The sequence below is a fragment of the Perca flavescens genome, chromosome 6 (assembly GCF_004354835.1).
Source record: "Perca flavescens isolate YP-PL-M2 chromosome 6, PFLA_1.0, whole genome shotgun sequence".
Lineage (NCBI taxonomy): Eukaryota > Metazoa > Chordata > Actinopteri > Perciformes > Percidae > Perca > Perca flavescens.
In genome coordinates this window covers 20,676,357-20,697,599 of record NC_041336.1, presented here as the reverse complement: position 1 = coordinate 20,697,599, position 21,243 = coordinate 20,676,357, and the positions used below count along the sequence as shown (strand labels likewise).

Genomic DNA, 21,243 nt, shown 5'->3' with positions numbered 1-21,243 from the left:
TGCAGTGACAGAAGGCTACTCCGGCTAGTGGTGTAAAAGCCCAAACTAAATCTAATATACCTGCTTTTTCCTGTGTTCTATGATTGAAAATATATATTTAGTTGCTTTTAACATCTCAGCAACGGAGTTTTTTTATACCACATAAATAAGGCAGTAGGTAAATGTGATCATACTGGAGAAAAAAAGTAGTTAAAACATTTTTATATGAAACAGAATCCTAGCTGGATGAACTTCAGTATTGATGTTCTCTTCTCAATTGTTTTGAATGAGTATATCGTTATTTTATGATTTCTTAAACCGTAAACAGATGATGATAATAATGGTACACTGTAAACCCAGATTTAGTTGTAATTAAACCTTTTAGAGGTCACTACTTATTCTTTCATGGTTTTATAAAAAACATATTCATTACTAAATCACAGTTTAGAGTTGTTTGTGATAATCAGTTTAAGTATGCAGTGCACAGGTCATATTAAGCAGAGACAATTAAGGATGTTTAGTTTCTATTTGGTAGGGGCGGGTCATTTGAACTGTTCTGCGCTGAAGCGATGCAAAGGCTCATGGGGAAAAAGATTATGTTCTGAACGGTTTCCATCCTAGTTAATTAAAGTGTGTTTTAATAATGTTCTATTACTGTGTTCGGTGTGCATTTATGTTATCTGGGTTTTAGTTGTGTATGGTTTATTTAGGTTCATGTTTAACCACATTTATTGTTGCACCATGATCGAGACCCGGGTGGGGACTGATGGGTTCTGGGCAGAGACAAGATGCTCAGTAATATACTCAGATAAGATATCCTCTTTGTTTTCCGGTTGTAATAAAATGCCTCACTTACTTAATAATGTCAGTTAGCTTCATCTTAATTTGTTGTGTTTCTTTGCATGTCAAAAGCTATAGTGCGTAGTTCCTGTCTCACCCATGTATGTTAAGTGAACTGTCAGCGCATTCACATGATACAAGCCTTCTGTGATCGCGCACTAACCTCACTCGTCCTCCTCCATGCACTTGCTAGTAGCCAAAGAGGACACAGAAGGATTACAAAAAAATATGATGGACTCTTCAGAAGAGGTAATTATCTTCACTGCGCGCGAATGTCACCAGTTTCTGAACATAGCCATACTGAGAAATACAGAGAGAGTTGTGGAGCTGATAGTCTTGATTAGTTTTGTAGCAACTCATTCAAATGTAACGGACGTCCATTAATATAAAAAAGTTATGCACTAAAGCTTTTCCCAGACAGCAACCCAACATTGAATAAATATTGATTTTCCATCGGAATCATTATGGTTGATATTGAAATTTCAATGCAAAATAAATGTTGAATCACCATTACAATATCGATGAAACCTGACGTTATTAATGTTGATGGCAACAACATTGGAACAACATTGATCTGTAGTTATCTTTAAGATTGATTAAGCATTGATATTTGGTTTACCGGGCGATATTGCCAATGTGTTGAAAAGCCATCGAAATATAATTGACTGGGAAATATGATTGAAAATGCATTGATACATAGTTGACCGGGAAATATGATTGAAAATGCATTGATATATAGTTGACCGGGAAATATGATTGAAAATGCATTGATATATAGTTGACCGGGAAATATGATTGAAAAAGCATTGATATAGTTGACCGGGAAATATGATTGAAAATGCATTGATATATAGTTGACCAGGAAATATGATTGAAAAAGCATTGATATATAGTTGACTGGGAAATATGATTGAAAAGCCATTGATTTTTGGTTGACTGGGAGATCATCGGGTGGTAGACCAACGTACTGCACCGGACACATCTCATTTCTGGACTCTTGGGGCGAATACGATAAAGTAAGCTTGCTTAATATGTAATGTTCGATATGAATGAATTGTACTAAATCAAATACTGTTACTTGTTAACATGATGGTTAGTGTCCATCATGGTTTTGGATTCTGCATCAGACAACTTTTAAAAATAGCTAATGTTAGCTAGCGTTAGCTAGCGTTAGCTAACATTCGCTAGCGTTAGCTAAAATTAGCTAGCGTTAGCTAACATTAGCTAGCGTTAGCTAACATTAGCTAGCGTTAGCTAACATTAGCTAGCGTTAGCTAACATTAGCTAGCGTTAGCTAGCAGTAACAGTCTTAGAATATGGTACAGATGAAGTTGGAAATGTTTTGGCAAGGAAATTATTGGATATGACTGAATTTCCATTTGTAGTTGCCTTATAGCTTTTGGAATTTGCTGAGGACAACTTTTAGAATTTGGTCATGTTAGCTAATGCTAGCTAACGTTAGCTAGCGCTAACCTTAGCCTAAAAATTCATTTTTAACTGATGTTTGGCAAGAATGTGACAGTATGTGTTGCTCTAATTGTGTTGGAATGTGTTTGTAGAGAGGAAAATGCCAGGCGGAGAGGGAAGAAAAGAGATCACCTGCCGGGGGGACTGAAGCAAGTAAAAAGGTAACCTTCAATTTTGAAAAGTGATTTGAATGTAGGGAAAACATGATAGGCTAGCCTACAACACTGGACAAATTGCCTTATATCCGATCATTGAAAAATACTAGGCTTAGTGAATTTGTTTCCAAGTGTGTATGTGTGGGTGTTCTGTTTAACTTAAAGGCAAATTTTTTTTGCATTGTGCTTGTATTTTCTGTTTTAGATGCTCTTACACAGCAGATGGGGACAGCCGCCGTCACCCGATTTACTTTAGCCCAGGCTGTGCAACAGTTGCTGCGCTATGCATCAGACCGGGCAGGATGGACTGGACGACAAACCAGTCAGGCGTCAGAGGACCATGAACTGTAACTATGCTAAAGAGGACAAATATTGAAATAAGAGGCTAATAAAATGAATTTGTTTTTACCTTAAACAATGTGGTGTGGTCAGTGTTTTAGGCTAGGCTATAGGCATACAAGCTTTCAAATGTTACATCACTTTTTAACATCCTGGCTGTAGATAAAGCAGGATATTCATTATAGGCTATTTAATTTAGGGCATTACATTTTCGTATGCCTAGCAATACTTTTCTATGGCTTAATAATTATTGAAATTCCATTGAAATCACGTTGATCCTTAGTTCAGTTGAAATTTCAACATTGTTTCAATATTCCTGATAATTGAAATTCCGTTGATCTATGGACAGGATTTCAACGTTGTTTCAAAAACAGGGTGCAAAATGATGTTGAATCAACATCAGAATTTGATGTTGTTTCAATGACTTAATGTTGACAACGGAATGTTGATTTAACATAGTTTCAATGACTGTTTGCTATCTGGGTAACATGCTTATTTTAGACGTCCTCCAGAAAAAATATAATTTAAGTCTTTTAAGGCTAATGATTTTTAGTAATGACTACTAATGTAAACTTGATTTGTCGACTGCATCAACTTACAGCTCTGTGTTAATACAATATGACCTGTTAAGTTTCACCTTGTGTCAAAACTTAAGACGGTTTTAGGCAACGGGTTTCCACGCAAATTTCTAGTAAAGTCAACTAATTTGGGATAACAGTAGAATGTGTTGGAAATAAATGAAATGAAATGTGAAAGGGATTACCCATAGCTAAGTTTTAGTTCGCTTTCATTAACATAATGCTGAGATAAACATATATCTTGGCATTACAGATCAATGAGGATCTATCCAACTCTCAACTGCAGGTAAAGAAGTCTATACACTGCCCTCTGTTGTGTGAGTCTGGTATTGACCTTCACCACAGTACGAGGAGTGGGCAGACTTTCACTGAGCTCACTGAGGTCATTGAGGTCATTTCAATGATGCTATTGAGCCATGTTGTTTACTTGTAACTTGTACGCTATAATGACACAGTGTTATAAAAAACTAACAGATAATGTTATTAAGGGACTTTTCTTGGCTCATTTGTCTTTCTGTTAAACCACCCAACAAATTTCTAGTGGACATCTTTGGAAACTAAAAATCAACAGTAACTTTGCTTCCTGGCTGCACATTGTGCTCAGTGTTTTGTTCACCATTTGGTGTTTTTTTGATTGATTTGGTTCATGTGTTTGAACAAACTCTACTGTGTTCCTTCAATGGCTTGTATTCCTCCTCCACAAATCACTCCCACCCAATCCTTTAGTTGCCTAAACTCTGTTCTGGAGATGTGCGTAAGCAGTGGCTTGCTATTTTCAGCTGAATGAAAAGAGTCTTGGCACTTGACTCAGGATGAAATCTGTTTTGTTCTGCTGAATTTGGCTTTCACCACATGCACAGTATATCCATGTAACAGAGTTAAAGAACTCAGTTTAAGGTCGTCTTTCAGTAAAACCACAATCATTTGACTGAGAAGCACGACTTTCAAATGATCTGTTTGGTGGAATATGTTATCCTAGTAACATAAATATACAGTATATAACATTCTGAGGACAGAAAAAATAAGTCTGTTTTGGCTGACAGATCAGCCTACATTTGTTTGTAAGATGTCTGTACAAAGTGGCAATAGTAATCCTTTTTGATGTAACAGGTTGATGTACTCCCTCACATCAACAACTGCCTCAACTATGAATCAAATTGTACTGTATTGTATTAAGGAAAACATTCAGACCCTGAATAAACAAAACATTTCCAAACATGGCACTTCTGATGTGAAATAACACATCATATACATATACATCATATAGTTGACAGAAATAGATTATGCCACAGCACATTTTCATAGGCGTACATAGATAACCCTTTCTGGACTCTATGAATAAAGGACCTTGACCTTACAATTACCCTAAAATGAATACGACACTGTTTTCTTTAGCTTATTTAAAAAAAAAAACAGGACAACATCTGTTGGTTTTCAGAGTTTAAAATCATTGCCCACATCATTTATTTCATCTTTAGACATTTAATTCATCTGTTCAAGGTCATTTTGAACAGAAATCACTGGCAGCACTCAACAGTTGCTTGTAATTACAGCAATAGATTTTAAGCCCATAGTGTACGGATCAAAATAGTGAATCTGAGTAGATGTAACATCTACACACCTTTCACAAGTGTGTACACCCAAATAGAGAGGTGAGGTCAGTAACACCTGCCTGGTGGATTTGCTGTCCCTTTGCTCTTTTCATTAACTGCTGAATTCACTGGCTTTCAATAGGCTCTTTCAGCATGTCATGCTACACCACCATTGAGCTACAGCCACGTTGCCACCCATCTTTCTTAATGGGGACTGGAGACTGTGGAGCTGCCTTGTTGCCATGGCAGCAAGCGCTTTCACATTCTCCCCACATAGTGTGGAGTGTGCATGTTGTTTCCTCCAAACTGGAGCGCGCCACAGCAGAGACAGGTCTACTCTCAGACAGGACCGAGCCAGGGTTATTTACCTCCCACTCTGATACCAGATGCCCTCTAAATCCAACCACCCACACTCCACTTTCCATTGTCTTTATTACTAATGCATAGTATTTCCCATTGGCTGCTCTCACATACTGAGCTTTGCGCCAAAACTTACTTTTTTATTTTTCTTCTGTGGTATATTACTAGCAGAGACGGTTTAGTATAGACACAGATCTTTGCTACTAGTCAGGGGAATAGTGGGACTTACTATGGCCCCAACATGGGTAAGACCCTCAAAAAGCCTGATATAAAAAGTTTGTTCTATTTGCAAATTTGACTTCTTTTTTTTGCATTATAGTAATACAAGAATAGAACAGTAAATAGGTATTTACTGTTGGGCTAATACATAGTTTGACATAGTATTTCAAGTTTTTTAAAACCAGAAAGAGCTTTTTTTATGGGCTCTTCCCCATTCTAAAAAGTTGCACATGGTTTAGTCCACTTGCTAGTGGTAGTGCATAGTTTTATGTGAACTTTGAATCAATTATGCCATTAAAAAAGGAAAACCAGGCTTTCAAAAAAGAAAAGAGAGACAGAGTGAGACAGAAAACAATCAAAGAAGTGTCAACAAAACTTGATAGCAGTGTTTCACAATGATTTATATCTGTATAATATTGGTATAATGTTACAGCTAACATGGCTTGCAAGCTAATATTGCAATAGTTAGCTTGCTGATGAATTAAGCAGTGTTGCCTTCAGTTTGAAAAAGTGAGTAGCCTACTTCTTCCACCGCTGTTTAATGTATATCTAAAACTACCACCAAATCTAACGTCTAACCCAAACTGCAATATTGTTGCTAATTGTAAAAAGTTGTTCCTGGAAATGTTTTGAACATTTTGGAATAAGTTCATTTATTCAAACAGTAGCACACCATGGAAAACAGCTTGCCATTTTCCATATTGTGCTGTGTGTAAAAAAGGCCATTATAATAAGTTAACTGTGCTTTCCTGTTTCTATCTATGAGGATCAGTGTTGTTACATGTCTGGACATGTCTGCTGCATTGGAGGAGGCTCACTTAGCCCCGGTAAGTGTATGGTGAGGATGCAGAACAAAATGTGGGCAATGATGCTTGGATAATGGTTTGCCGGACACTCAACAGTTTCAAGGTAATGGGATTCATCTATTCAGCTTATTGTGAGGAGATTGTGGTTGAAAAGGTTCACCCAGAACTTAAATTGGAATTTGTGTTTTGCTTTGCAGTAAAGGTCATGCAGTGTTGTAACCTGCAGGAACTGGAGCCCACTTGCGTTTTCATTGTGTTTTCTGCTGAAGGCTACTGTGTATGAGTAACAGAGAACACTGAGAGGCAGTGCATAGAAGCATCTAGAGTGTTTAAAAATGGAGGACTGTAAGCACAATGCAATGTTGATTTGTTGATGGCGAAAGAGAGTGCTACTGCTTCAAGTGCTATAACCATGACTATTATTACTTTACCCCCACTTTTACTACTAAAGTTACTACTACTACTAATACTATGACTACTACTACTCAGAGGATCATCAGCTTTCAGTAGTTAATGTTTATAAGATGACATAGATGTTATGGTTTGGAGCACTCCCTCTCATTACTGTGTGTGTGCGCACCACACTGAGGAATGTAACACTTTGTTGTGTGTGTGCTCAGAGTAAAAGAGTACATAACTAGGCCTGCAAAACCCCTATGTCAGGTCAGACCACAATAAACAGCATCCAATAGTATTCAGCAGTATCTGAACAACATCTGTGTTTCAAAAAAGTCTGTGACCCGTCAGAATGTGTTACTAAAGAGCCTTTCTACTTGCTGAATCATTTTGTGACTTCACTGGAAAAATCGGACCCCAAAGGCATTAATAAAAACTATATAAAAATAGCGTTCTATTCACTGTTAGTCTCGTTTGTGGGTACAGGTCATTTATGATTATTAGATGAAAAATTACAGTTTCAGAAACATTCAGTTACATATAGTAACTTTAAAGAAATACCTAGTATAAAGTTTCAAGATTGTTACCTTCTTTGCATTCGCATTGAGCATTTTTTGCTCCATGCGACTCCAGCTGTATTGGTGAATTCTCACAGGAAACCTTATTTCAACTCACTTGGCTGACATTGTGTGTGTGTGTGTGTGTGTGTGTGTGTGTGTGTTTGGGCCAAATGGGTTGAGGGTTAAAGAAAGGCATTCTCCAAATTATACTTAAATTAAGTGGTTGGATTGTTTATAATTCAAGGAATAATTTCTATATGCAGTTAAGTCGCTACTGCACAACATTCCCTGTAGCTATTACACCTTTTGTTGTTGGATGCATCCATGAGAAAGTTTAGGAAGCCCCCACCCAAGAGCATTTGTGGGTGCAATACTATTCACTAGGCCTGTCGTTGTTGTTGTTGTTGTTGTAGCAGCATTGTGTGATTTGCTGCATTCTCTGTGTTTTCCCCAGTCTGCAGTCTAGGTGGAGGGGACACCCTGCTTGTCTCGCCTGCAGAGGAGCAGATAGCTAGCTGGCCTGGTGGTGAAGTCACTGCAGCCTGGCTCTCTCTGCTGTGTGCTGTACAGGATAAGGAAGAGGCCTTCGGGTGAGAAGGGCCCCAGTGCTGCCAAGTGGTTGGGCGGGGGGTTTATCAGCGCTGCCTGCCTGCACTGAGGAAAATATCTCTGGGGAAGAGATGGGGATGGGGTGGCAGGTTACTCTGAGTCACTTTGCAGCTGAATAAAGGTTGAGACTCTTAATTGTAGAGCAGCTCACAGGGCAGATTAGGAAGAGATTCGTCTGCAAAATGCATATGAAAATGAACAAGAAGGAAGCAGTGCATTAAAACAGCTTTGACGTGCTAACACACTGAACAATTTAATCCTCTGTCGGTTTGTGTGCGTGCATATGTGTTAGTATCTCTGCATTTATATGCCAATGTAAATATCCAACATGCAGTCATGCAGTATGTCCGTCTGAGAAAACGCTTTCTGAATCTCCAGCCCTCTCTCTTCCTCCCTCACCCTCCGTCTGTTGCTCCCTCCCCCTCCGTCCTTCTCTGTGTGAGCGTAGTCTGGGCGCTAAGCCAAGTGGAGTGTGTTTTTTTGAATGAATACCTGATCCGGCTGATGAGGCTGGCTGGGGGAGGAGCTGTGTCAGTGGAGTACTGAGAGAGAGAGAGAAAGAAAGAGGAGGGAGGGAGGGAGGGAGGTAGAGAGGGAAAGGAAGAGAGGCAAAAACACAGAGGGAGAGAGAAGCAGCCAGGCAGAGAGGGAGCTGGCGGTCTGGTGGCCTTGCATAACACGCGTTGGAGCAGCCTTGAACGCAGGACTTGGTGTTAGCTTCAGCTGTGGGGAACTTCCTTTACTGTCAGCAGCCCGTTGCCGGGGAAGGGTAGCCTCCAAACCGGAGAGTCCAAAGAGGAAGGCAGATCTGGAGCAGCTACAGCACCAGGCTCCAGGAGAGGGCAGAGCGGCACAAAGGAGAGACTCAGGAAGAGGAGTCCTAGGAAACACGTCTCCAACACACATATATGCACACAGACACACATACACAGAGAGGCAGGAATAATCCTTGGACATGCTCTGCAAGCAGTGGCTGTGGAGAGACTGGTGAGCTATTCTTAGTACTCTAACCAGAGGGGGGAGGAGTGGGGGGGGGAATTGTCTTTTCCTCTTGATTTGTGGCATAGTAGTATTTTCTGCCCTGCTACTACACTCTTGCGCTCTCACTGTCATTCTAAAGCCCCCCAGAGGCTACAGTCACTGCATTTGTTCAGACTCACAGTTGTGTGATTCAACAGCATTTACCCTGTTTGGTTGTAGTTGTAATCGCTGAGAGGGATGCCCGCTCTGCTTGTATACTGTATGATCGGTGTGTGTCAGGCAGTGATGCAGAACTCTGGAGTCATTGTGAAGACAAACAGCCTGAACCCACTGCCTGTTCTTACTGTCTGCTTTAGTCTGCTACACTGTCAGTCCGCCTCTTAAAGGCACAGGCACCACTGTTGTACAGAGAAGGGGCAGTAAAATGGCTCTTTTGGGTATTAGAAAAAGCAATACCTTGGATTGATCTGCTCTGTTAAAGCAGCTATGTTTGTAAGGAGGTTGAGGGGAGGTCCTATTTATATGCAGCAAAATCACACGTACGTGCACGGACATATTGTCTTCCACAGTACCTCCCCCTCTGTTTCATGCCAGAGCTCAGATTGATAATGATGTTTTTGTTTTCTATATATAGCCATTTGCTGTACAGGGTATTTACTGTGTATCTATGACTGGTCTAGCAGGTGAAACATGATGTAATAGCAGTATTGACAACAGGTTTATCACCCCAGGGTCAGTGTATTAGCTTTTTGCATTCATCTTTTGCATCTTTTGTCACAAAATAATTGTGTTGCCTTTCTATCGCGTCGCTGCATCATACTGCTGCAGAGGGATGTTATTGCTATGAAGCCATGGATCAATGCAAGGAGTAAATAGTGGGTCTGGGAACATGAGAGAAGACTCAGGGCTCAGGCGGAAGGAGTAAAGGCGGGGGACTGGAGGAGCTGGCGACTGCTGCGTAAGAGAGGAGATGTAACTCTGCTGGGGGGCCTCTCACTTTGAGACAACAGAGAGGAGTTTGAATGAAAACATCTCATCTGCCCTCCTGCGCACACAGTGACGGCAGACAAATGCTGCCACACAAACCTTTTCCTCTGGTTTGTCCAGATTTTTATGTGGGAGTATGAAAGAGGATCACATGCGAGGCTGGCTCAATCACTCTGTCTGAGCTGAAAAGCATCAGTGTGATAAGCGGAACAGAGAGCGTCCTGTCCCCCCTCACTCTCTGTTGTCATCCCTCCATACATGTCTCAGAGGTGACAGTCCTGGGCCAGGGGACTGACTCAGGGTTCCCGTGCTGTCTGGCTTGGTGTGATGTCTTGAAAGCTCGCCTTTGTTTTCCATAGTATCGCATAGGCCGTATGTTTGTTGGTGTCAGTGTTCTAATAATAGGCTGATGCTGGAACATCTAGGGAGGCTTTTGGCTGCTGCGCTGCGTGTGACCATGTGCAAAGAGTGTTGTGTTCAGGTCATATGAGGAAAGGAAAGACACCTTCTCTAAGAGCATCCCGTTGTATCTGTGGTCTGTTGACAGTAACGGTGTGCTTTTGTGGTGTTTGGATATCCGGTCATGCTGGCATTGTCTTCCAATGCTGCCATAATCATAGGAGGTACTTCTGCTTCAGATGTGATATCATTACAGTGTTGACACGGTGTTGCTGAGGTGGGGTTGTTGCCACTGAGCAATGCTGCACAGTGTAGCGGCGGCTGTAGCGGCGGCTGTGTTGCTGATCGGGAATCTCTCAGCGAGGCGGGGGCTATGGCGCTCTGATGCTGCAGGCACTGCTCAATGTGGGTCAGGAGAAGCAGCACTCTGTCTTCTCCTCATTCCCCATTCTCTCTCCATCTTTCTCATTCCTATAATCTTATAGGACCTATAATCTTAACCCCCCCCACACACACACACACACACACACTCACTCACACACACTCACCTTTTACTCCCTTTCCTCCTTCTACACAATTCTGTCATCTTACATTGCCTTTCTCCCTCTTCTCCCCCTCACTCTCCTCTTTTGTTTTCTGTTTCTCGCCAGCTCTGCTGCTCTCCCCCTTTGTTACATCTGGTGGATCTAACAGGCTGTATGGTTAGATGAATTAGTCAGGGCTTCGCTGCTTTTGGATGCAGTGACCTTGTCAAAGCCAGCATTAGAGGTAGATGCACCTAAATAGAAACTGACCAAGGTCGCCTTCTGTGGGTTCTCCCCCCCCTCTGTCTTTATGTAACATCTCTGTGGCTGCCTGCTGTAGTGAACCTCCTCTGTAATATCAAAATACAATTTAGTACTGTCAAATAGCCCGGCACCTCTGAATGTACTGTAGGGGGAGAAAATGAATGAATGGATGGATGTGTGAGTGTGTGTCATACACTCCATCTCTGTGGTGCCTCTGGCTAATGAACAACTCAGAGTTGTGTGCATTGACCCACAGATAAGCCTGCAGGAAAGAACAGTCAATCTGGAAAGAAACTGTAAAAGCAAAAGGCTGCATGTTATTGTCGTTGAACTAATGGATGCACTGCATATTGTTTGTTTTCTTGTGTGTGCATGTTTGAGCTATGTGAGCATGCATACATGTTGATCTACAATACACAGGGCTTTATTTTGGGGTAGCCCTGCAGTCAAACATTGATAATGGCTAGCTGCTGCTGTGGCTTGTTGACATAGTCAGTTACCTTTCAATAACCTACATTTTATACGTCATGAGTTCCACTGACCGCCCCATTTCTTGCTGAGAAAAAAAGAGCTTTTTTCAGTTCTAATTTAACTCAGCCTTCAGTCTGCCTCTCACTAAACCAAGCCCTAAGGAGGGCCTACTCATTCATTGTTTGTTGACCACCTTGTATTCCCTTGAACTTTGAAACACCACTCAAACAGGGTACAGCAGAAAGCCATTGTTAAAGCACTTCAGTGAGGCCCATTTACATTTTTTGTAATGTTCCATAATCAAATACCCAGCTATATTGTTTTCACTTCATTTTTCTGATGTGCCCACTGACCCAGAGTTCCTGTCTGGAGGTGGATGTTATATTTTCAGTAGCCCCACTCAACTCAACACAAAATCGGGACAGGGAGTGTTAAAACAGAAACAAAAACCTAAGCTCCTCTGAGGCTGTTACTGTGTGCTGTTGTCCTTTCACTCTGCTCTGCTTTCTTACCCTAGAGCCTGGAGCAAGATAACAGCCAACAGCAACGCACATACATTAACCCCTGTACACATGAGCGCGTACACACACCCAGACACACCAACGTCACAGTTTAGGAAACTCCTGGTGGTGAAAACATGAAAGAGCTTTTTCCATGTCATGCAAATGATGACACACAACATTTGACAGTACTTTCCTGTATGTCATATTTTATGTTGTGTTCAAGTGCATTAGACTAATATAAATCACTTGCAGTCGTTATACTATGTACCACCTTGTGGCAAAACAAAGAACAACACCTCCACAAATATGAAAGTGGGGGCATTTTTAAGAGTGAAGTATTTTGGTGTTTTGCATTTGCAACCCTGCAGGAACATTTTGTGAATATGGTTCGTAATCATAGGCTGTGCTTACTGAACTAGTTCTGCAGTGCAATTAGACTAATGAGAATTAATTGAGTTTTCAAGTCAAGTTTATCTATAAAGCCCTAAAATCGGTACAGCATGATTTGGACTTCTACATTACATATTCTGTTACCGGAGGATTTGATTTGAGCTTTTCTCTGCCATCAGATTCCTGCCGACATTGTGGAAGAGGTGGATCGTTCAGAGATGATTCCTCATGAAGTCTACGGAGCTCATTTTGTGAGCTGGAGTGACACCATCTTCTCTGGTGTGAGACCTGGAGCTGTCTACCAGTGAACACAAAGAGAGCCAGAGCCACGCAACACACAGAGAGCCACGCAGCACACAGAGAGTCCGACCGCTGCACATAACCGAGAGAGAAAGACAGATCCATAAGAATTTAGAATTACCCACCTGGGAATATTTTTAACCACGCTGGCACAATGAAATCCAACCAGGAGCGGAGTAATGGATGCCTGCCCCCTAAGAAGCGTGAGATCCTGGCTCTGGAGCAGAGGCCAGTGGTAGTAGCCACACCTCCAGCTGCAGTGATTACTGACAGTCCCCACACAGAGAACCTAGCATGGCTGGCAAGTGTAGCAAGTGAACGCTGCAAATCCAGGGATGCAGAGAGCCCGAGATGTCCCATCTACTCCACTTCCTCCTGTTCTCCTTCCACTTCTGTCCCTTCCTCGGCCACTCCTCTGTCTGCGGTACCCCTGACCTCTCTGCCTACAGTTTACCCCACCGCCCTCCCCCAGCAGGCCGGGACTATCCAGTTTGCTCAGCTGGGACCCAACGTTCAGTTCATCAGCTCAGGGCCCTATGCCGGCTACATCTCCTCTCACATAATCTCCGCCAATGCTGGCTCTGCACCTAACAACTCTGCCATAGGACAGCGTTCCCAGCTGGATGGCTACACCACTGCCCTCATCTCCCCCAACACCAAAGGGGAGCAGCAGTTTCAAATAGGCCTCTCTCCCACAGAACTGACTCCTGTGTCGCTTTCAAGCTCCCCCCAAGTCACCAGCCAGTACTTTCATCTGGACAGCAGAACACCTCTGACTGTCAGCGGGAACTCTGTCACTTCACCCACAGCCCACCTCCAGCTCCACCCTAACACAACTGTCCTCCCTCAAACGCTCACCCTCGCTCCCTCCCAGCTGGTAGTTCAGTATGCAGATGGTTCAGCTGGAAAGAAACCGGAGGGGCATGCTAAGGGTGTGCTGAATGGGGAATTGGAGTTGGTCAAACAGACTAAAACTCCCATTCATCAAGTGAACCATCAGCAGGTCCAGAGCTATGAGGCCAGACATATCCTCCTTCCTGCAGACTACGGCCAAAACCCTGCTGGACTCCAGACCTCCTTGGTGCTCTTGGCCCAGCCCAACCATGGAGCTGAACGTGAAACTGGCACAAATAAAATCTCCTTTATCCAGACTGAGAAAGGAGGCATCTGTTTGGGAAAACCAGTGTCCAGATCTTCCTCCTTCACCTCCCTCTCTTCCTCAGATGTGGTTAAGTCTGTTGCTCCTCATACAGTCATCCAGACCACTCTACCCCACGAGGAGCTGCCTGCCAGTCTCTATTCCTCCACACAGTCACCTATCATTGGCTATATCACCAGTGCAAATCAGCATGCTGTCAGCTACCATGCAGCACTGCCTCAGCACCTGGTCATCCCGAGTGGCCAGTCCCTCTTCATCCCAGTCAGTGGCACCAATAACGGCACAGAAATTGAGGTTAGTTGTACTGTCAGCGCCCTGACTGCTACAACTACCCCTCAAATATCCACCGCCATGCCACATGCCTATCTGGCCACAGCCCTGTCCAAGTGTGAGGCACTTGGACCAGATGGAAATCAACCACCCCCTGCCATCGCACAGGCACCAGTGATGCCAGTCCTGCCCCCAAACCCACCTCCTGCAGTGGCGGCAGCTCCCTCCCCAACTCCTGCTCCTGTCCCCAGTCCCGCCCCTGTTTCCATTCAAGCCTCCCACTCCATCTCCTCTTCCTCTTCCCCTGTGGCACTTCCTCCATTCTTCATGCGAGGCTCCATCATCCAGCTGGCCGACGGGGAGCTGAAGCGCGTAGAAGACCTCAAGACGGAGGACTTCATCCAGAGTGCAGAGATTAGCAGTGAGCTAAAGATCGACTCCAGCACTGTTGAGCGTATTGACAGTGGACAGAGTCCTAATGCTGTGGTCATACAGTTTTCTGTGGGAGAGCTCAAAGCCCAGGTAACTTATTCTTCATTCATCATTCTTGTATGATTATTAATGCGTTTAATTTTTTAAGCCATTATGTGTAGAATTTGAAAGTCTTTGGCGCCCCCTAGTGATAGTGTCAAAAAGCCTCTATGGGGGATAGCGATGCACATAAAAATATTCAGAATTCTATATTCTATCTTAATGTAATGAAAATAATGAGAAAATGTATGAAAGGATCCCCTAGTGATAAGCACGTTTGAGCTCCCCTCTTGCTCACCATGGTAATCAATTAAGCCCTCAGCTGCTAAATGAAAACCCATGAAATCCTTCTCTAATGCAGAACTATTCTGCCTTCATATCATTATTTTCCAACCTACTGATTGTTCTCCAGCAGTACCAACACTGCTTGTGCTTGTGTACCAGAAGCCAAAATATAACTAATATATTATTATTAATTTAATTATGCAAACCTTGGCTTTTGAAAGGCCAAAAGCTATTACTCTTAGATATCAATAAAGCCAGCAGTGTAACAGCCCCCATGACTGTAAAGGACTACTTTTACAGACATTTTTGATGAGGATCCGTTGTATTTGGTTATTAAAGAGACTCAGTTTGAGTGGGAAAATGTAAATACAAGTTTTGGACTCGAACCCGGGCCGCTGTACATGGGGCACACACTCAACCAGGTTAGCTACCAGGGTACCCATAAGGTTATTTTTAATGAAGAATACATTTCTTTGTGCTCCCCGATGGACAAATGGTGACATTGAAAATGACCTCAAACATATGTTTGGTATTTCTGTACTGCAATTTCTTGTTATTGATTGAAACTGTAATACTGATATGTCTGCGTTACATTTTATTAGCTGTGCCAATATATTGGTCTGGCTCTAAAATAGACTGCACCAATAGACCCTTTTCACAGCACACATTTTGACTTGCCAAAGCAGGAAAAGCACATGTGTAAATAGTAACATTAACAATGGCTCAATTCCATTAAGTACAATACCAGGACCTTAAATCTGAAGCAGCTGGATGGAATTCAGCCATCATTCTGTCTTCTGTAAAAAAGGGCCTAAGCCGCGTTGTTGTTCTACAATTTGCTTTAACAATTTTAAAATAATAAAAATTGATTGATTGAAACAAAAACGTATGCCAACAGAATAATTTCCAGGAAGCATAATCCCATGCAAATTTAGTGGCTTTAAACAGATGTGTTTCTTTTATAACTATCCTCCACAGATATTTCAGTCTGTATCTAGCCAAAAGCTAACTGTGTCTGTTGTGCACATGCTCATCTCCAGGTGTGTGTGGAGGTGCTGGTGGAGTACCCCTTCTTTGTATTTGGCCAGGGCTGGTCATCCTGCTGCCCAGACAGGACCACCCAGCTGTTTGAGCTGTCGTGCGCTAAGCTGTGTGTGGGTGATGTATGCGTGTCGCTGACCCTCCGCAGCTTGAGGACCACTTCAGTAACAGACAGCCAGGCTTTAGGGACCAAGCTGAAGACTGGTCACCTCTCTGACTCCTGTCACAATGTGGATGCCACTGTAAGAAACAGTATGAGTCAAAACGCTGCAGGCAAAAACAGTGGGCTCCTCATGAAGGCTTCCAGTGCAGACAGGCTGCAGAGGGAGCAGGTTACTGGGCCAGGACCAGGACTAGAGCTACCACCAGGATTGGGACTAGTTCCAGGACCAGGGGAGGGCATCTACGGAGCTGGGCCAATGCTGGCAGTTTCTGCAACTGGAGAATTGAGACAGGAATCAGTGAAAACAGACATGCCTGCTCTTACCAAAATGCAATGTGGTGATCCAGAGAGACCCTCAGTCCGCAAGAGACGCTGGTCAGCTCCAGAGCGAGACCAGACTGAGAGAGCTGAGGAGGAGCCTCCTCTGACTCTGCCCAAACCCTCCTTCATCCCTCAGGAGGTTAAAATCAGCATAGAGGGCCACTCTAGTACTGGGAGTGAAAGGTGCTTGAACAAAAGAATAGACTGTTGAGAGAACTTAAGGAATTTTGATTACCTGTGGTTTGCTTTGTGTTTATCTTTCCTCTCTATCCAGACTACTGTAATATAGGCTGAGTTTATACAGTATTTACATGTTTGTTTTTCTTTCACACAAGTCTGATATCTACGATGAAGTACAGTAGAGCACCTTCATAAGTGGTATCACGAGATCAGTGCAATCAATGCTGAAAGCAAAAATGAATGCAGCGTGAATGTTGAGTGTGAATGGCAGTCACACCTGAGAGACATTTCACCTGCGTGTCACATATCATAAGATGGATCTCCGTGTGTAACGTGGCTTAAACCTGTCGAACATTCCTCTTATCACATGAACAAGCACAGACCCCAATCTCAGCGTGTATAAAGTGGGTATCTATTTGTGACTCTCATCCCATTTGTTTTACTGTGTATTTGGTTTGTAGTGTGAGTTTATGAGTGGTTGGAGTCAAAGAGAGACCTTTGGAGTTTCAATGACAATGCTTAATCATCATGGCTGTGATCTCTGCTGCCTTGTATATCTGATGAGGTTTTGAGTTTTATTATATTAATAATTATTTTCATTTTCATATCATTGCTGATGTTTGCTCTGCCGCAGGTGGCCTTGTGCCACTTGTCTCTACTTGTATGTGCGCGCGTGTGTTGGTATGTGTGTGTTTTTCTGTGTAAGTGTCAGACGCACAGAATTAAGGTGGGTTTGTGTGGCTGTAGCTGTGAGCTGTGAGCTCAGTCGTCAATACAAGCTGCAAATATCAATCTTAAAAAGGCCTGAATGTAAATCACTGAATTAGTCCTCAATCAAAGTAGAATTTGATATCTTTGCTCTTGCAATGTATGGGTGACAGCAGTTGCACATGGGTGCATTTCTCTGATCAAGTTCCTCAAATTTTCCTTAGTTTATAAATCTCATAATTCCTTTAAAAGACAGCATGTGTCACAAATGAATGCCTGTATTTAGCCCTGCTATGTGCAATATTACAAATATGTACAAAATAAACCATACTGTAGTTGGCTAACTTGGCTAACTTAATTGAATTTTTTGGTCACTTGGGGACAGTGCAGCAAAGAAAACTAAGTTTGATATGGCAAACTTTTGCAAAACAATTGCGTATACATCCAGCAGCACAGGTCATTATTTATTTGGAGTAATGTTTCAGGCGGTCTGTTGAATGTAAGTCCAGTTCACCCTACTTTTTGCTGTGTTTTGCTCTTGACCAGCTACTGAGAGAAATCTCTGGCCCTTAAGTTCCTAAATTCTTCATCACAATCACCAGCTAGATGCTTTCTTTGTCTGTCTGCCGTTTGGTGCTGTGCAGGTAGTTTAGAATGGGTTTATCAGAGCTTTTTCACTGAAAACTACCTGCTGCACCTAAAATATTGACCCTGATGAGAGCAGTGAGAGAATGTTGCAGTCCGTAAAACCAAAACAATGAGTGGAAGGAGGCTAAATAGCTTTTTAGAGCTAAAAGGAACTGCAGAGTCTGGTAATCTCTCCCTTTCACATTACACATAACTATCTGAGGTATTGTTAATAAACAAATATTGATTAAATCGACTTTAAATGCAAACACACCATAAAATAAAAAAATAAACATGGCATGCTATTTACGTATTATAAAAAAAATGGTACCTTCCCATTCTATTGACCTATCTTGCTTTCTTTACAGAAACTATGGCCTTAGATATATATGTACCTAGTTCACTGCAGCACATGGTTTTTACGGATTTTCTTCAATGATGGTATGACTTTCTTAAGTCCATACCTGTTATATCAGAGTATGGTTGTTTTGATTAAAACAGCTTAGATCAGTGTACATGTGATTTCTTTCTTAGAGTAGAGACAAAATAAATATCCTACAGTTCATACTCAGGAACTGTGTGTGTGTGTGTGTGTGTGTGTGTGTGTGTGTGTGTGTGTGTGTGTGTGTGTGTGTGTGTGTGTGTGTGTGTGTGTGTGTGTGTGTGTGTGTGTGTGTGTGTGTGTGTGTGTGTGTGTGTGTGTGTGTGTGTGTGTGTGTGTGTGTGTGTGTGTGCCTGAGACAGCATGTCCACAGTCATGTGTATGTATGTTCTGAGCAGCAGCACTTTGATGAAGCATCCAGCAGGAGTGTGGTGGTCGTGGTGTCCCTGTTCCTCAGCTGTTAGAGATAATGAAAAAAATCAACTGACTGTTTTTCATCTGTCCTACAGGTTTATCATTGAAAGAAAACATTATATACCAGGGCAGGGAATGTAAACACAACTCGGGCAAACTATCTCAACTTTATTTTTGATGACTGATAGAACTATTATACAGAAAACGAAAGAGAGAGTTGATCATGTTCAGTAAATTGTATCCTAGAGAGTGTACAGTGTGTGTGTATAGATATTCTAACCCTTATGTAGCCTATGTACTGTATGTGCCACTGCGCCTCCTTCAATCATTCCCTTAACTCACCAATATCAAGTGGTCCTGCTATAGTTTCTGTCAGTTCAGGTATTGATCTAATGTTTATGAATGTGCTACAGTTCTTTGGGAACATCTACATACATTTGGCCTCCTCAGAATTGAATTTCACTTGCACATTGTAACATGCAGTATGTGTGAATATGAACTGCAATTTATCACAATAGCCATTAACCTTTTTTATAACTCCTGAAAGGTGTTTATTGTAAACCCATTACCCAGACTGTTCTCATCTGTGTTTGACTGCTCAGGCTAAACACTGCCCAGTGACTGTTCTTCTCCAAAATGATGTGGTCTTATATTTGTCACTGTTACAAAGTAACCATACTGTTTCATCAGTTGGTCTTTGTAGCCATTTTCTTCTCTTGTGAGTCTGGCCTGTGTTTGTATTTGTTTTCTTTAAGAAATTATTATTTTTCAAATACAGACCAAATGGCATCACGACAGATACATCTGTGAAATGTAGGAGTATTTGACATTTTGGGAAATAAACTAGTATTAGTTTATCTAGTCTATTAGTTTTCTTGCTGATAGTTAAGTGAGAAGATTACCACTCAATCTTCTCATCTACCATTCCGCAAGAAAATGAATAAGCGCATTTCCCCAAAGTTTTAAAAAGTTTTTTAAAAGGCCCTGCACACGATGGGAATGAAGGTGTAAACAGTCCTGAGAAGAGGTCTAATCACTCTAACCTGTGAGGATGGACCACAGGTGTGTAGGGCTTTAAGTTCAAAGGTTCATTAATAACAATATACTCATTTTGCTCACAAATATGCTTAAGCTGGGCCTCTTAAAATTTTTAATTTTCAGAGACTTTCTAAATAATGTTGAATATGGTGTATACACACCAACTTGTGGTGATCTATGGAATTGCACTTTGTTATATGGGGTGGGGGCGTGTTTTAGTCTAACTAATACACAGAAGTAATGTACAGCATGTCTGAGAGAAACTGTACGCTAACAGTACAGCATCTCAGTGATTTGTAAATAGCCAAAGTCTTCCATTATAATGTTGGTATGACCTTGTAGTCAGTGGAGAGGATAAACACTGATCCCCATGTACAGACCTTAAGTGAAGTTAAATTTCAAAAATACATAATTTATTTGAAAGGAATACAGGATATCGCTTCACCTAAAATATTTTATTTCGCACCAGCTTAAAAAAAAACAAACAAAAGGAAATTATGGGAGTAAAAGACTTTTGAAAAAACATGTTTTTTTGTAATTCAGGTCTGTTTGTTGAATAAATCTCAGCTAAGATACAGTATGTCCTACGTACAGTATGTAGTAAATAACAATAATGTTCCCTTATTTTGATGGTGTTGAGGTTTGCTAGTCAAAAACTGTTAAATCTTTACTTCAAATGTTTGATTTTACATTTGATCATATATATTAAAAAAAATAAAAAGAGTCTAAAGAAAAAACGCAGTGTCTCTTTTTGTGAGAATGGCAAAGGTGGAGAGCAGCACTTTGAATCTGTGGTTTGTCAGCTGTGCAGCTGTGATAAATGTTTCCACTTGAGATATGCCTGATAATATCTTCACCTCCGCTCTCCTGCTTTGATATTTTCCACACAAAACTTTCATATTCTGAATACCAGCCATGACATTATACTGAACCAGTGACTATTTGGGGAGAGTGATTGCAGAATTTCTTCTTGAAATATTACCAATGCTGTTTTGTCTTGTTGTTTTGATAGCTAAAATATATATTTTTTATGTAGTATACAAATCATGAATAGCTATTTCTTTTCCAGAATATTTGTTATTGCCTTAAGATGTTAACTCTCCTTATTAGTTATATCCTAATCACTTTTCTCTGAAACATACAATATAACACATTCCTTGCACATATCTCTCATATCTCCTTTGATTAAACAGAATGAGAAAAAAAAATGAACATGAATATGAACAAAATAACCCTATGAGCAGCATTATTAATTATTATTATTATTTTTTTTTTTTTTTATATTGTTGAACTGCTTCAGTCACATGAAGTGCACCATGAAAGGTCACGGCCTGAATGGGTTTAGCATGGCTGCCAATTGTGCCTCAGCTTATATTGCACACAGGCCTTCAGTGGAAGGGAAGGGAAGGGAATAGATGACATGTAAATCACACACTTTGTGTTTCAAAATGATCTGGGTTTTTAA

General features: G+C 41.5%; 1 protein-coding gene across 9 annotated transcripts; it reads left to right on the top strand.

Annotated features, from left to right (window-relative positions):
- The first annotated feature begins 799 nt into the window (after positions 1-799).
- On the top strand, positions 800-18,550 carry LOC114557254 (ataxin-1). Of its 9 annotated transcripts, none has more exons than XR_003692775.1 (4): positions 800-1,068; positions 1,738-1,835; positions 2,379-2,447; positions 2,647-3,605. XR_003692775.1 is itself a non-coding variant. In XM_028580640.1 (4 exons), exons 3-4 carry the CDS (start codon positions 12,874-12,876, stop codon positions 16,638-16,640), a joined length of 2,493 nt encoding a protein of 830 aa, XP_028436441.1. In that variant the 5' UTR covers positions 800-1,068; positions 7,746-7,881; positions 12,599-12,873; the 3' UTR covers positions 16,641-18,550. The 9 variants fall into 9 exon arrangements, 6 of the variants coding, with proteins under 6 accessions (XP_028436441.1, XP_028436448.1, XP_028436446.1 ...); XM_028580640.1 differs by lacking the exons at positions 1,738-1,835; positions 2,379-2,447; positions 2,647-3,605 and adding exons at positions 7,746-7,881; positions 12,599-14,670; positions 15,945-18,550; XR_003692776.1 differs by lacking the exon at positions 800-1,068 and adding an exon at positions 3,612-4,079 and having other exon boundaries at positions 1,545-1,835; positions 2,647-2,788.
- Positions 18,551-21,243: the final 2,693 nt, after the last annotated feature.